The sequence below is a fragment of the Myotis davidii genome, unplaced genomic scaffold (genome assembly GCF_000327345.1).
Source record: "Myotis davidii unplaced genomic scaffold, ASM32734v1 scaffold348, whole genome shotgun sequence".
Taxonomy (NCBI): domain Eukaryota; kingdom Metazoa; phylum Chordata; class Mammalia; order Chiroptera; family Vespertilionidae; genus Myotis; species Myotis davidii.
The window spans coordinates 370,769-387,174 of record NW_006298965.1 but is presented as its reverse complement, the minus strand read 5'-3'; the positions used below and the strand labels follow the sequence as shown (position 1 = coordinate 387,174).

The following is a 16,406-nucleotide window of genomic DNA, read 5'->3' as shown; positions in this document are numbered from 1 at the left end:
GACTGCTGACTGACTGGCTCACTCAACTCGCCCATGAATCGCGCGGGCGCCTCCCCCACGCTGCGTATCCCGAGGCCACCTGCACCGCGTCTCCCGTCGCCCGACCAACCGACCACCACCCCCCACTTCTTCTAACGCCACTTCTTCAAAATAGACTCGCCCAGGCTGAAAACCGACTTCTGCGCATGGGCCACGAAGTTTCAATCACACTGTACGTGCGCGCCTGCACGTGGTATTTTGTGGAAGAGCCACACTCAAGGGGCCAAAGAGCCGCATGTGGCTCGCGAGCCTCAGTAATAAATCACAAATGGGAAACTGGAAATCACAAGGAGGAAGAGGTAAGGGTATTTATTCTCCTCACTCACCTCCCCACCCCGTCCCATGCCTCACTAGAGTTCAGCAATGGCTATATTCCTACAGGAATCCAGCTCTCTCTGGATTCCCATCACATTGTTTTAACCCAGCGGTTCTCAATCTGTGGGTTGCAACGCCTTTGGCTGTTGAACAACCCTTTCACAGGGGTCACCTAAGACCATCCTGCATATCAGATATTTACGTTACGATTCATAACAGCAGCAACATTATAGTTATGAACTAGCAACGAAAATAACTTTATGATTGGGTCACAACATGAGGGACTGTATTTAAAGGCCAGAAGGTTGAGAACCACTGCTCTAGAACATTTACGTTTTCCGACCTGCTGTCAGTAGTGGGATGAAGAGTTATGAATTCTATGTTTATGTTTTATTTTTTAAAATATATTTTATTGATTTTCCACAGAGAGGAAGGGAGAGGGATAGAGAGTTAGAAACATGGATGAGAGAGAAACATAGATCAGCTGCCTCCTGCACCCCCCCTACTGGGGATTTGCCTGCAACCAAGGTACATGCCCTTGACCAGAATCGAGCCTGGGACCCTTCAGTCCATAGGCCGACGCTCTATCCACTGAGCCAAACCGGTTAGGGCTGAGTTTATGTTTTAAAATCTGATCTAGGTGCTAAATTAAAGAAATAGGTTTTAAAGTCACCTTGAAACACTTCCCCTGGAATCTGAAAGTTTGTAAAAAAGCCTTCAAGATTCTTAAAATGTCTCTGCTCTGCCAGCCTTTCTGTTCTGTCTAAAGTAGAGTAAAGGCTCTGGTCGTGGCTCAGTGGGTGAGCACTGACTTATGAACCAGGAGGTCACGGTCCGATCCCAGACACATTCCTGGGTAGGGGCTGTGTCGGGGGCAGCTGATTGATGATTCTGTCTCCTTTTTTTTTCTCTGAAATCAGTAAAAATATATTTAAAAAAAAATATATATATATATTTAAAAATATAGAGTAAAAACTCAATAAAATGTAATCCAACTTACTGGTTGGTAGCAGATGGTGTAATTCCTGGAAATGTTCTCTCTGATATGGTGGGACCAGATAAATTAGACGTTTTCCTGAATAACTTTGAGTGTGTGTGTGTTTGTGTGTGTGTGTGTATATAACTATGTAATAGGTGCTCAGTTATTTTTTCCGACGGACTTCTTATATACTTTAGTAAATATGGAGTTTGATAATAGTTTCATTTATTCTTAGCCCTTCCTCATCTAAACTCATACTTTACTTATATGCACCTTTTTTTTCTTTCCCCTTTGCTGTTTCTCCTACTTTTCTTATTCCTTTTCCCCTTCTTTTGCTTAGCTCTTTCAGTGGAACCAAAATTCATTCTTCCACAGATCAGTGGGAAAAGGACACATTGTTTAATAGGTTGTGTAGAGAAAGCTGGAACTTTGTATAGAAGAAGAAAAAAGGATCTGTATCTCATACCACATACAGAATGAACTCCAGAGGAATCAAAAATCTTGGTGTGAATAAAAGAAAATATACAAAGGTATCTCTATAACCTAGGAGTGCAGAAGGACTTTTTTATTTTTAAAAATTTCAAATCTATGTTAAAGTTGAAAGAATAGTTGAATCTCCCATATTGCTCTGACTAGACTCAAAATGTTATTTTTTTTAAATTTAATTTTAAAAAATATATTTTTATTGATTTCAGAGAGGAAGGGAGAGGGAGAGAGATAGAAACATCACTGATGAGAGAGAATCATTGATCTTTCTCATGCCCCATACTGGGGATTGAGCCCATAACCCTGGCATGTGACCTGACTGGGAGTCGAACTATGACCTTCTGGTTCATAGATTGACACTCAACCACTGAGCCACACTGGCCAAGCTTAATTTAATTTTTAAATTAAATTTTACATTCAGTATTTCCTGAATTAGTGTCAGGTGCATAGCATAGTGGCTAGACCAGTGGTTGGCAAACACATTAGTCAACAGAGCCAAATATCAACAGTACAATGATTGAAATTTCTTTTGAGAGCCAAATTTTTTAAACTTAAACTATATAGGTAGGTACATTGTTATTTACTTAATTAGGGTACTTCTAAGGCTTAGGAAACGCTACACTCATGGGGCCAAAGAACCTCATGTGGTTCGCGAGCCGCAGTTTACCGACCACAGGGCTAGACTATCATATACTTTACTAAGTGATCCCCCCAATACTTCAAGTACCCAGCTGGCACCATACATACTTATTACAATACTAGAGGCCCGGTGCACGAAATTCATGCAGGGGTAGGGGATGTCCCTCAGGCAGCCTTCATCCTCTCTAATCTGGGACCCCTCTCACAATCTGGGACTGCTGGCTCCTAACTGCTCGCCTGTCTGCCTACCTGCCTACCTGATTGCCCCTCACCGCTTCTGTCTGCCAGCCTGATTGCCCTCTAACTGCTCCCCTGCTGGTCTGATCACCCACAACTGCCCTCTCCTGCCGGCCAGGTTGCCCACAACTGCCCTCCCCTGCCGAGACCCGCCTCCTCTGCCGGAACCCACCTCCTCCCTGCGCGAGGCTGATGCAGGACCTGGAGACGCGGGACCGGTCCCCTCCGCGCGCCGTATATAGCTGTGGTACTCAGCGGCCACCAGGCACCGCCTCTGCTGTGTGTGTAGCGATGTCACGTGAGGCTGTCGTGCCAGGGCGTCGCGCGAGGGCATGACGCCACCTAGGCTTTTATTATATAAAATTATTGACTGTATTTCCTATGTACTTTACATTAGATTAAAAAACTCTTAATAATTGCTTTATTTATCTTTCTATGCACATATATACACTTAACTGTTTATCAGAACTTTTTTGCTGATTTATTTGAAAGTAGTTGCAGGCATTATGACCCCTGGGTCCTAATTCACCATGCTTCTCCTAAGTGTAAGGATGGTCTTTCACCAAACACAAGAGCTGTCAAACCTATGAAAATGAACTGTAATCTGATACCTAGTCCACATTTAGATTTCTCCAACTTTCACCTAATTCAACTTTACATAATTTTTTTGTAAATTAGGATCCAAACAAAGTCCACAGCTTGCATTTGGTTATTGTATCTCTTTAGTGTCTCCTTGGCCCCTTACTTTTACCCCCATATGACACTGACATTTTGAAGAGTCCAGACCAATTTTCTGTTTGATTGTTTCCTTACCATGTTCCTATCTCATGCATTTCTTATAAATGGAAAGTTGGGTTGAGGTTTGATTTAGATTCTGATTAAACATTTTAGGTAAGAAAACTTCATGTAACGTTTATGCTCTCCACTGCCGCATATTGGAGGTAAATGACATCAGGTTATTAGTGCAGCCTCTCAAAGACATGCCTGTGCCGGTCTGTTTGCTGTGTGTAATATTTGCTGAAAGCCATATTTTTATAAAAATCTTGAAACATTTATCTTTGGTGAAGGAAGTATACTAGGAAAAGTACACTTGACATCATGAGGACTGTTGGTTTATTTGCCCTTAAGATACAATTTTTTGAAGGCATATGTGTGATGAGCAGGAATAGTCTCCAAGCAGGTTATTGGTCGGACAGACGACTCAGACCATCTAGAGATCTAAAACTAGGCCCCGTGCTTGTGACTGCTGTCTGCTATGTGGTAATGAAGAGTCCGAGAAATTAAAAGCAGTAGTGCTGAACAAGTACTAGGTCTTTTCTTTGTTTTTCTGTTCTTTTTTATTTTTTATTTTTCCTAATTGGTAAGGGTGGTTAGAAGATTTGTTTATCATTTTTGTCATAAATGAGTCAGAGTTCAAAAAGCAAACAGTTTAGTTTCTAGGTCTGTTGCTATTTTTCATTCTGCGTGTAATCTTGTGGTATTTTAGACACAAAGATTTTTTTATGTTTTAATATAAAACATAAAATGTTGCTTAAGCTCTAATATATCAGTACCTCAAATTGGGAAAGGATGGTAGAAAATAAATAGCAATCAAGGACAGTTAGCAGCTTAACAGCCTAATGTTAGATTGTGAATTCTCACTTGTGGTATTTTAGACACAAAGATTTTTTATCTTTTATAACTTGGTGAGATTGATCACTCTGTTCTTAGTCAGAAGAAAACTAAGTGTAAATTCCCCACACTTATGAAATCACTTTCAGAACACCCATAAAACATCTTTAGAAATTCCTGCAAATGTCTGTTCAAAGTTCATTAACGTTGTTGTTTTTGCCTTTTTCTCTGGACCACACTAATGAGTGGAAGGGAAAAGCTATGAAGCTGTTGCCATGGTTTTCCCTCTGAGTTTCCTGTGCCGAGGACGGGTATCAACTTTGTCCATAAACAAAATAACTTGTTTTTTGCTTGCGTGTCCAAACATTGAGTCATTTCATTAAAATCAGCTGGATTAGATGCTCTATTTGAATGAACTACAATGAGATCAGTAAGTTTTTTTGCTCATTAGTGTTTGTTTTAGAATAGTGTACACACAGCTTTAGGAAGTAACTAAACAGAATTCAAGGCATCTAGGGGAATCGAGCAGTTTGGTGATTCTGTGCCAAAAATAAGTAGAAGTAATCGTTTAAAATATCTAAGAGAATATTAAACTTGGTTGAAAATAAGTAGAAAATAATAGAAGCAGAAATAGTGAAGTTAAATTTTAAAAATAAAGCGCAGCCCCTGCTAGTACTTGCCTGTGGATTGTGAAGTGGTTTTACCTCTTTATCAGATCCTAGCTTTATCATTTCTACCTGCACAAGCTTGGCAGGTTACTAGCTTTTTAAGTTTCGGTTTCCAGTTTCCTCAGCTGCACAATGGAGAGATTTATCTCCTAGCCCCTGGGGGATTAAAGAGCAAGTGCATACAAAAGCTGAGCATGCACCTGGCACCCAGCACCCTCAGTCCCTGTACTTCAGATATTATATTTTAGGATGTTATGCATGCTTGGTATATGTCATGTAGTGTTAACGTTTTTGTAAGGTGGTGTTCAGACATTTTTTTTCTAGAATTATTACTAACTAGGATATACCTTTTCAGTAGTTACAGTGTCCTAACTTCGATATGTTGGCTTTTATGGTTTCAACCACTAGATGGTGATATTTGATGTGTAGCTAAGTAGTCTATTTTTTCTTTGAGAATTAGTGCGTATGTGTGTGAAGCAGGACTAGAATTAGAATTTACCATGAACTTGTCTCGTCTAGAAAAGTATACCCATCAAAGTGAACTCGAGGGTGACTTGGCCATGTAACCCACATGGGCTTGAGTGCCAGCGTGGCCGTATCTCATGACAGTGATCTTCATCTTGATGTCATTTGTTCCTCTCTCTTAGCTGATTCTTACTGGGATACAAGCATAATCTAACAGCATCCATTTAAAAGCTCTGGTTTTCTCAGTGCTTAGAGCACCACCTCCCCACTCCCACCCCCACCCCAACTCCTGCCTGGACTGAGGGTCTCAGGTTCCATTCTGGTCAAGGGCATGTACCTCGGTTGCAGTTTCGATCCCTGGCTCTGGTTAGGGCATGTGTGGGAGGCAAACTGTTGATGTGTCACTTTCACATCGATGTTTGTCTTTCTCCCTCTTCCTCTCCTTCTCCCTCATCCCTCCCTTTCACTCTCTAAAGATCAATGGAAAAAAATATCCTCTGGTGAGGATTAAAATAAAGAAAAAAAGCTTCCCTTGACTCATATGCCCTACAATTTCTTCGCTTTCCTTCTCCACAAACTCCATTGCTTGATGGATTATTCTCTCAGTCCATTCCAATCAGGTTTGTGTCCCCACTCATCTGCTGACCTGCTCTTACGGAGATATATCTCTGTTCTCATTTACTGTGCCTCGCCAGTCCAGCACAGCTGACCCCTGCCTTCCTACACACACTGCTCCCTAACCACAGCGCTGTCGTGCCTGTCCTTGTTTCAACGTTCACACCTTCATCTTCTTTGCTTGGTCTTTTCTTTTGCTCATTTTCTAAATATTGGTGGGCCACAGTGTTTAGAAAGTGCTTCCTGTCCTTTCCAAATACAGTCTTTGCCTTCTCAAACTTCCATGGCCTCCTGCTCTCAGCACCATCTCTAGTCTTCCCACCTGAGTCCTGGACTTTCTAATATTCGATGCTTGCTTTATACCCATTTGGGTGTCTAGTCAGTATTTGAAACGTAACTTGTACAGAGCAGAACTCTTGATTTTTCTCCCAAACATCTGCTCCTTTCTAGTCTTCGCTATGTCAGTGAAAGGCCCCACCCTGTACCTAGTAACTGAAGCCCAAACGCCAGCAGTCAACTCTGCTGGCTTCTGTGCTGACCAGAGCTCATCTTCCCCAGTCACCCCAGCTCCCTGCCTTTGAGACCATCAGGCCCCGGCAGCTGCTGTCCTCACAGGCCAAAGAGCCCCACGTGTGGTGCTAACTGACAATGAAAGACCCCGGTGCTGGCCAGCTGGACCTGTGGACCCTCTGGAGGGGCGGGCCGCACACCAGGAGTAGGTGGGTTAAAGCTTGTGGGGAAGACTTCGACGACGGGAGGCAGGCAAAGCGTTTCCTTCTTCCGCCACCGACTGCTTCCAAGACGCACGGTTCATCCACTCTCCGAGGAAGTTCTACAGGAAAAGCGATCATCAGGGTTGGTTTTTGAAGCCTTTGCCAGCTTAACATACACCTTGTATTTATTCTCACGCCTTCCTGCCTCACTTCTCTCTTTCTCCCTCACTCTGGCTTCCCTGGGATCCTGCTCCCACAGAGTTAGTTACCTTAGGCCTCAGACTCTCTTTCCCAGGCAACCCGAACTAAGACACCATCTTGGATTCCTTTCCTTTTTCTTTTTTCTCACTTCCAAATCCAGTCCATGTTGAGTTGACCTGTTTTTCAACATAGTCTAACTCTCTTTTATCTTCCCCTCTGTTTTCACCTTGTCTAGTCTGCGGTCATCTCTTACCTAGATGACTCCTCGTGTAGCTTCCTCACTGGTCTCCTGTGCTCATTCTCACTCCCCCACGGTCCATTCTCCCCGGGGCCCCCATCACACATAGAGTGAAACCCGTCTCATAACCACTGGCCTGCTAGTCCCTACGTGATGGTGGCCGTGGCTACTTTCCCTCCCCTTCCTCCTGCTATGGCCAGACGTGTTCTTTCTTTTCCTCAGGACACGGGTGCTTAGTCCTGCCTTGGGCTCCTTCTGCCCTTTGTCTGGAATGAACTTTCTGCAGATCTCCAGTTGACTGAGGACTTTTTCACATTCAGATCTCGGCTCAAATGTCTGCGTAGAGACCTTTCCTGACCATGCGTTCTGAGTGGCCATCTGGTCATTACCTACCACATCACTCCAGTTGCTTTTTTTTTTTTTTTTAAATATATTTTATTGGTTTTCTACAGAGAGGAAGGGAGAGGGATAGAGAGCCAGAAACATCGATCAAGCTACCTCCTACACACTCCCCACTGGGGACGCGCCCGCAACCAAGGCACACGCCCTCCACCGGAATCGAACCCGGGACCCTTGAGTCTGCAGGCCGACGCTCTATCCACTGAGCCAAACCGGCTAGGGCACTCCAGTTGCTTTTCATCATGGCATTTATCAGATTCTAACTTGTGTTTGTTGTCTTTTTCTCTCCACATGCAGATGTTCTAGAATGTAAGATCTAGAAGAGTAAGGTCCATTTATATCTTTTAAAAAAAATTTTTAAATTGAATTTATTGGGGTGAAATTGGTTAATAAAATTACAGGTTCGAAATGTACAATGCTCTAATACATCATCTGTATATTGTATTGTGTGTTCAACACTCAGAGAGTTAAGTCTCCTTCCGTCACCATTTATCCCCCCTTAACCCTCTTCCACCTGTTCCACCTTCAGGCCCCTTTATATCTTGTCGAATGCTGCATCCTCAGTTCTTAGACTCCTACCTGGCCCAGAGGAGGTGCTCAATAAATATTTATGAAGTGACTAAGCTGATAACTATAGAGCTCATTAAACTCGAAATGATAGTAAATGAGAAATTTAATTAGGAACAAAGTAGCTAAACACTGATACTTCTGTCTGGTGGATGAGTGTGCTATCTCACTGCCTGGCCTGGTCACCAGCTGGCCCGTGCCTCATGGAGGTGTTATCTTCCCCGGCCCTTGTGCAACCCTGGGCTGTTCCTTTGCTTCCTTCCTTGTGCTGTTCAGTTGGATGCTGTGAAGGTTGCCTGTAAACTGGCTGAATCAGACTTGGGTCACTTATTAACCATATTGACTCTAAACCACGTTTTTATCTTTTAATGCCTCCTATCCAACAGCTGTAGTAGGGCTGTGCCTGCTCAGTGTGTTCCAAACTGAAGTTGAGTTAGTAGGTCCTCTGTGGAGCGTATCTGCATCATGGTCTGTGAGAGCATAATAAGGGAGACGGTTGGTGTATTAGGTGCCAAGTGTCCCATGACCTGCAAGTGGTGTTACCCTTTATTGTAGGCCAGGAGAAGGGAAGCACCCACTGATGGTCTTGCCTGCATCTGTTAATTCATAAATGATAATTTTAAAAATGTAATATTCCTGTCCCATTTATCATCTGTTTTTCGCCTCTAGAGAATTTTCCCTCATAAACATTTATTTACAGTTTATTTCTAAAATTTAGAAGGAAGATTGTTCTATCTTTGTCCCTTACAAAGGTTTTGCACATAGTGGTCCCTGCAGTAGATCTGGCAGCCATCTCTGCACATTCGGATGTGCTGCATGGACCACCAGCCTCGGTGGGGTGAGTCTTCAGCTTTGTCACACACAGTCTGCTGCTGCGAGATAACCGCGGCCACTGCCACACCAACAGTGGCCGGTGAGGCAGGCTGAGCAAAGCTCACTCCCTCCGGGGCCCTCACCGCTGCTGGCTGTGGCAGACTGATTCTCAGCTGGCTGTCGCCCATTTGCATGTGCCCAGGTGGCATCAGACCCTGGAAATGGTGTTGCCCATTTGTGTTACTTCCTAATAAAGGAACTATTCTATAGCAAGGTGAATACAGAGAGAATGTACTTTTGTTTATGTTCTTCCACTTTGTATTTTCTGCCAAATTCTGCCTCTGTTTTTTTTTTTTTTTTTTTTTTTTTTCCGTTCTCTGCCCCCTGGTTACAAATCAGTACATTTTTAGTCATGTTTGGTTTGGATCTTCTCATGCTGGGTAGGGAATTATACTCAAGAACACATACAGAGGACATGAGGGAACTGGAAAATAGGCAACAAGAACTGATTCCAGACAAGATAGAACATGATGGGGCTTACTGTACTATGAGAGATATTAAAATCGGCTCTTCCCCCCTGGTTTTTATTAGCATTAGCTGGGACTTTGGAAAAATACAGATACCTGAGTCCTACTCTGAGAATTTCTGTTTTAATTGATCTGAGGCAGGGACCAGCTTGTGTGTGTGTGTGTGTGTGTGTGTGTGTGTATTTTTCCTCCATAATCTCCATAGATCATTCTGTATGTAGCCAGGAATGAAAACTGGTGGACTATATATTTTCTATTTAGCTCTAGAAACCAGAACCAGTAGCATTGGGCGAAAGGTACAAGACAAAAAGGTACAATGAAAAATGTTCTGCTAATTAAAACTTTCTCCTTCTGGAAATACTCAAGTATACATGAGTTAACTTTCGTGAAGGGTGCTGTGAAGGTGACTGCTTTGGCTAACATGTAGGACTTGTCATTCCTTTAGAAAGGAAGAGTGCTTCTGTGCTGCTGCAGGTTTGGCCTGGAGTGTGCAGAGGTCAGTTTGGGGCACGTGGAGTCTGAGGTGCTTTTGGGCCATCTAGATGGAGATGCTGTTGACTACATGGCTTTGGAGCTCAGCAGAGACGTGACGAAGAGAACATCAGTGAAAGGCGTGGCGGAAGTGACCTCCATACTTGCTTCATTTGTTCAGCCCCCATCTTATCCACGTGCCTGTGTTCATAGTGATGGACAGGACAGTGCTTCTGTGTTCATGGGCCTCATAGGCAAGGTCACTGAACACTGAAGGGTCTGTACACAATTCCCGGCAGCTTCTTGCTGTCTGTCAGCTAGACGGCTGCAGTCTAGAGCCCAGGGCCGCACTGGATTGTAAAGTCTTCAGAAAAGTTCTCTGTGAGGCATCTAAAATGACTGACACCATGTGCCGACATTGAGGTTGATGAGAAAAAGAGAAATTCTCGTGGTGATTGCTCAGCCCAGGAAATAAAATCTTGGAGAAAGCTTTTCAAAATCTTTTTTTATTTATATTTTGCTTTTTTTTTTTCTTTTGGTCTCCTTTCCCTTTATCTCTTAAATTTTCCTACTTTTTGTAACATCATTGCTATCAGTTCTTGAATAGAGATATTGCTTGATAAATAATTATTCCTTAGTATCTGATTTTTAAATTTGGTCATGTGCTCTCAAGGACTCATTAGAAATATGATATAAATGTTACTTTAACAACCACAGATATCGAGAGGCGATTCAGAAGTGGGATGAAGCACTGCAGTTAACCCCAGATGATGCTACCCTATATGAGATGAAGTCACAGGTAAGGGCTATGAAGAAGACCACTTTCATTATGAAATTGCACTGTGTTTGTTTGATGAGCTTGATGAACCAAAATAGCATTTCCTGCTATTTTCTTTTTACTACTAAAATAGTTTATTTGGGGAGAAATTGTTACGATATTATTTATGAGTTTTTCTTATGTATCAAATTAGAAATTTGTTTACCTTCATAATGCAGTTAACTGCTATTTCAACCTAACTATGATATGAGCAGATGGGCATCTTTTAAAAAGTCTCTGGTAATCTCGTAAATAACTGAAATGTGTTTGCTTTCCTTGGAAATTAATTGTAGTGGATTTTGCAATAACTTTCTTCTAGTGGATTGGATTCTAGATGATATTTCTCTGAAAAATGGCCTAGTCCTTAGCAAAACGTCAGAATAGGCTCAATTTATTAATAGTTTAAAAATACCATTTGTGCCCTAACAGGTTTGGCTCAGTGGATAGAGCGTCTGCCTGTGGACTGAAAGGTCCCAGGTTCGATTCTGGTCAAGGGCATGTACCTTGGTTGCGGGCACATCCCCAGTAAGGAGTGTGCAGGAGGCAGCTGATCGATGTTTCTCTCTCATCGATGTTTCTAACTCTCTATCCCTCTCCCTTCCTCTCTGTAAAAAATCAATAAAATATATTTAAAAGCAGTATTACTAAAATAAATAAATAAAATAAGTAAAAGCGATGTTACTTTAAAAAAAATAAAAAATAAAAATACCATTTGTACTTAAAAATACATTTTTAACATTTTGTGGGAAAGTTTATAAAGAAAACCTCTGAGCACTTGGATTAAATTATCTAAGAGAACTTCAAATCTCAAAGCATTGATCATATTTTTGGCAGGAAATAGTTGCAATGCTGCCTTCATCCATGTGCCTAACATCTTTCCTGATGATGAGCTCAAACATAGGGTACATTCTTTATCAGCTTTGATTTTAGTTTATCCAGGAAAAACCCAAATTATGTCTACTAAATAAAAGTGGTATGAGGACCATCATTTGGATAAATAATTTTCTTTTTTTAAAAAGTGTTTTTATTGATTGGGGGGAAGGGGGAGGAAAAGGGAGAGGGATAGAGAGAGAGAGACATCAATGAGAGAGAAACATCAATAGGCTGTCTCCTGCACGCATGCTACTGGGGATTGAGCCTGCAACCCAGGTGGTTGTGTGCTCTTACTGGGAATCCAACCAGTGACCTCTTGGTTCATGGGTCAGTGCTCAACCACTGAGTGACTCTGGCCGGGCTAGATAAGTCATTTTCAATCTTGAATCTGTATATACATATTAAAGGCAGGATTTGTGGTGAATTGTATGAAATGTGTTGTTTAATTTGGAACTTGATAATGATGATTGTTTCACAAATTTTGTGAAATGCATGTGTTCCCAAAGATTATTGATAATATGCAGCCCTTTTTTTTTTAAAGGTGAAGGGTTCAGGAACGCCCTGGTTTTTCTGGTGTGTGGTGTGAAGAACCCAGTTGTGGGGAGGCCTGTGGAATGTTTGCATGGCTTTTATAGCAGGAAGGTGTTCACTGGGGTTAGGGTGGGTGGTTGAACACCTGGGGTACCCTAAAATCCACATTGTAAGTGGAATAAATAGAAGTGGAATTGAGAGATCAAATAGTTCTGAGCTACCATGGCGAGAGTATGACTGCATGGTTTTGACTGATGGACAACAGTGTTCAATTATTGGAAAGGGAATGGTTTACATTTTTATAGATTTTCAGGAGAAGGAAGAAGAATGTGATTCCTGACCCTGAATGGCAGTGGAGGAGTCAAAACCACTGAAATACTATGTTTACCAGACTGAAAATATGTTTTTAAAAATGGAAAGAGTTACTTATGTATGGTTATCTATTAGTAGTTTGCTAGTTTATGAATATTACTGACAGGTTTTGTTTCTTTGTTTGACTGTAGGTCCTAATGTCACTTCATGAAATGTTCCCTGCAGTTCACGCAGCAGAGATGGCTGTGCAGAGAAACCCACATTCATGGGAGTCTTGGCAAACTCTGGGGCGCGCTCAGCTTGGACTAGGAGAGATAGTGTTGGTAAGGAAGTCCGGTATCTGATTATGATGCTGACATTCTGTTTTTTTAACATTTACTTATTTATTTTTAAAGATTTTTTAAATTGAATTTTAAAGAGAAAGGAAGGGAGAGGGAGAGATGTGATGGAGAAACATAGATCGGCTGACCGGGAATTGAACCGGCAACTTTTTGGTGCACTGGACAACTTCCAACCAACTGAGCCACACTGGCCAGGGCTATGATGCTAAAATTTTGTTTTGACATGTTTTGATCAGCTCAACCCAGACGTTAGTCATTTATCAAATCTGTGCAAAAAATAAATAGCCAATCAACCCTTAAAGGTATTAAACCACAAACACAGGTCAGAGTTATTACTGTTATTTACATCATAAACACCAATTCAATCAGGGTCAGAATATTTTTCAGGTAATTTGAATCATGAAAGTTAATAAAAAATTTTCACATAGCCTGAACGCATCCTGACCAGGATCGAAACTGAAACCTAGGTCTGTGCCCTGACTGAAAATTGAACCTGCAACCTTTTGGTGTATGGGGTGACACTCTAACCAACTGAGCCATCTGGGCCAGGGCAAAATTTTAAGTTTTTTTAAATAAGAGTACTCATTGTTTAACTGTTTTATTTTTTTCTACTTATATGGTTTTGCCCATTATATTGTGAAATTCTTGGAGGAATTAAAACTTATTTTGTCCTCCTTTAATGTTTTTTAGGGCTCTATTTGAAAAAATTCTAAATTTGTCATATTTATGTAAACTTAACCTGTTCTTTTGAAAGACTGGAATGGTTAAAAAGTTACTCAATGTCATAATGAAGGGATACTATGAAAAATATATTGAAAGCAAGCTGAAATTTCTGACATAACAGTTCTTATTACAGGGGTGGGCAAAAGTAGGTTTATAGTTATTTGTATGAAAAATAATACAATAATTAATAAATAATAATACAAGAATAAACTCTATTTTGTGCACTCACAACTATAAATCTACTTTGCCCCACCCATATATATAAACATAAGAAAATACATAGTTAAATAGAACGGATAATAAATTAAAAGTCAATAGTTGGTAGAGCTCTATAAATAATTATTTATATTTTTATACAGAATTGGGTGTATTTGTTGGAAAATGAATATAGGCTTGGTTCTTCATTTTCTAATTGTTTGAGGTGTAAAGGTAGGTGTTTTTGGTTTTTTTTTTACTTGAGATTTTTCTTTTTTAACAGGCATTTAGCGCTATAAACTTCCCTTTTCTGCTTTTGCTGCATCTCATCATTTTAGTGTATTTTTATTTTCATTTTTTGTCAAGATCTTTCTTAATTTCTCTTTGATTTCTTTTTGAACTTACTGATTGTTCAAGAGTACGCTACTGTCTGCATATTTGTGAATTTCCCCATTATCCTTTTGCTATTGATTTGTAGTTTATTCCATTTTGGTCAGAAAAGATGGTTGACATGCCTTTTTACATTTGTTAAGACTTGTTTTGTGGTGTAACATGTTTTCTGTCCTAGAAAATGTTCCATGTGTACTCGCCAAGATGTCTGTTCTGCTGCTGTTGGGTGGAAGGTTCTGTGTAGGTCTGTGTGGTCCGTTGCTCAAATCTTCTGTTTCCTTATTGATGTTCCTCCCTTCAGTTCTGTCCGTGTTGACTTTATACACACAGGTGTTCTGATGTTGGGTGCGTATGTTTTGATAAGTGTTATATAATTATGGGGAGTCGACCATTTGTCGTTATGCAGCGTCTGCCTTGATCTCCCGTGACACTCAGTGCATGTTAGCATTACTGTGATCTAGACTCTTGGCTTCAGCGTTGTGCGTTGCTGGCACCTTCCTGACCCTGATTTAGCCCTGGAAATCACTGGATTCACGTATTAGCTGATCTGCAGAAGCTGAAAATGTGTGCCTTGTTTTGAGCTCTAATATCAGTACCTCTATTTTGATGGACTTTAAATCCTCATCAGCAACTTGTCAATCCCTTTCACAGTTTTATAAACTTTGTGTTTTTCTTCATAGTCATCGTCCATGGTTAGGCCACCGCCCTAACTTCCATTTTTACATCTATATACTATATTTTATATATATATACATGCAGATATTGTGGATTATGCTAAACACATTTTTTAAAAAAAAACACAAAACACACATTCATGGGAGTCTTGGCAAACTCTGGGGCGTGCTCAGCTTGGACTAGGAGAGATAGTGTTGGCAATTCGAAGTTTTCAAGTAGCCCTTCATATCTATCCAATGAACCCAGAAATATGGAAAGAAGACCTTTCTTGGGCAAGAAAGCTCCAGGAGCAGCAGAAGGTAGCCCAGAGGATTAAAAAAAAAGAAGCACCAGCGGAAGTCGCACATGTCTCACCCAAGTCCATTCCCGACTATGACTTTGAAAGTGATGAGATTGTCGCCGTTTGCGCAGCTATTGCTGAGAAACAAAAGCCGGTTTCAGATCATAAAACCATGGTTATTGTGTCCGCCTCGGGGACCGTGGAGACTGTCAGTGAGAGGGAAGATGGGGCCACGGCCCCCGATGGCTCTGCTTTTATCAAAGCCCGATGAAACTTAGCAGCAGCTCCTTGAATCCACCTGTTTGATTGCCACAAAGTTTTAGGCAAACAGGCGTTTACTCCGGAGAAGCGGGGTCACACTCCTGTCTGTAAAATCAGTTTTTCAGATGAGGCATTCACAGACTGAAGGCTAGGATTGTTATAGAGTGTTTGGGCTCTGCTTTGATGAGTTATGATTTAAACTTAAGGTTAGAATTCTGACTACAGTGGTGTTTGATGAATAAACTTAATCCAAATGTATGAGTGAATACATTTTAAAGACCGAACTTGGAAGAGAATGCTCCAGCAGTGAATAACTTGATGGCCAGTGTTATTAAAATACTGACTTTTTTATGACAAGGAAGTGGGTGATTTCTCTCCCTCCCAAAAAATATACTGCTATTACTGTTCACTCTTCTATTTTTCTTGTTTTATTAGAGTAACTTCGTCATGAAGCTTGAGTATTTTGATGTTCATGTTTCTTTCAAAATTGTCATTTGGTTATAGGTAGATTCTTTGCAAGTTCAGCTGGAAATGCATGCAACCTTGTGTGTTCCGAACATTTTCTGTAGAGACTCTTACATCGGATTTATGCTTGTTTTGACTTTAAAATTACTATCACCGTGATAGTTGCCTCCTTCAGTATTTTATGGATGTGGGAATTACTGATACATTGTCAGAATGATGGTTTTAATTTTTTAACTGTTAAAGTAGACAGTCAACACAAGCGAGCCATTTTTGAGATGTGCATTATTTAAATGAATGGCTCTTATAGCTATATCATAAATTGTACGGCAATGTTGTCCTAGTCAAAAGCAGTATTTCCTTTATTTTTAAAAGCTTAAAAACCTTGTCCTGGTTGGTGTGGCTGAGTTGGTTGAGTGTTCTCCCATGCACCAAGAGGTTGAGGGTTCAATTCCTGGTGAGGGCACCTGCCCAGGTCGCAGTCTTGATCCCCACTAGAGGGAATATAGGGGGAGCCCATCAATATTTCTCCCTCTCCCTCTCCCGACCTCTCTCTGAAATCA

At 41.1% G+C, this 16,406-nt stretch overlaps 1 protein-coding gene across 8 annotated transcripts in view; it reads left to right on the top strand.

Annotated features, from left to right (window-relative positions):
- The window catches only part of TTC33 (tetratricopeptide repeat domain 33), a 32,605-nt gene that overhangs the window by 5,807 nt on the left and 10,392 nt on the right, over window positions 1-16,406 (top strand). For 4 of the 8 annotated variants that reach the window (XR_001515694.1, XR_001515693.1, XR_001515692.1 and 1 more), the window contains exons 3-5: window positions 10,701-10,782; window positions 12,708-12,777; window positions 14,976-15,139. Coding sequence is in view for 5 of the 8 variants with exons in the window: in XM_015571008.1 (XP_015426494.1) it covers window positions 10,701-10,782; window positions 12,708-12,777; window positions 14,976-15,139 (316 nt within the window). In the remaining 3 variants the exon portion in view is untranslated. Of the gene's footprint in view, window positions 1-10,700; window positions 10,783-12,707; window positions 12,778-14,975; window positions 16,002-16,406 lie in introns of those variants that run through there. The other 4 variants (XM_015571007.1, XM_006774546.2, XM_015571004.1 and 1 more) reach the window with 1 other exon arrangement.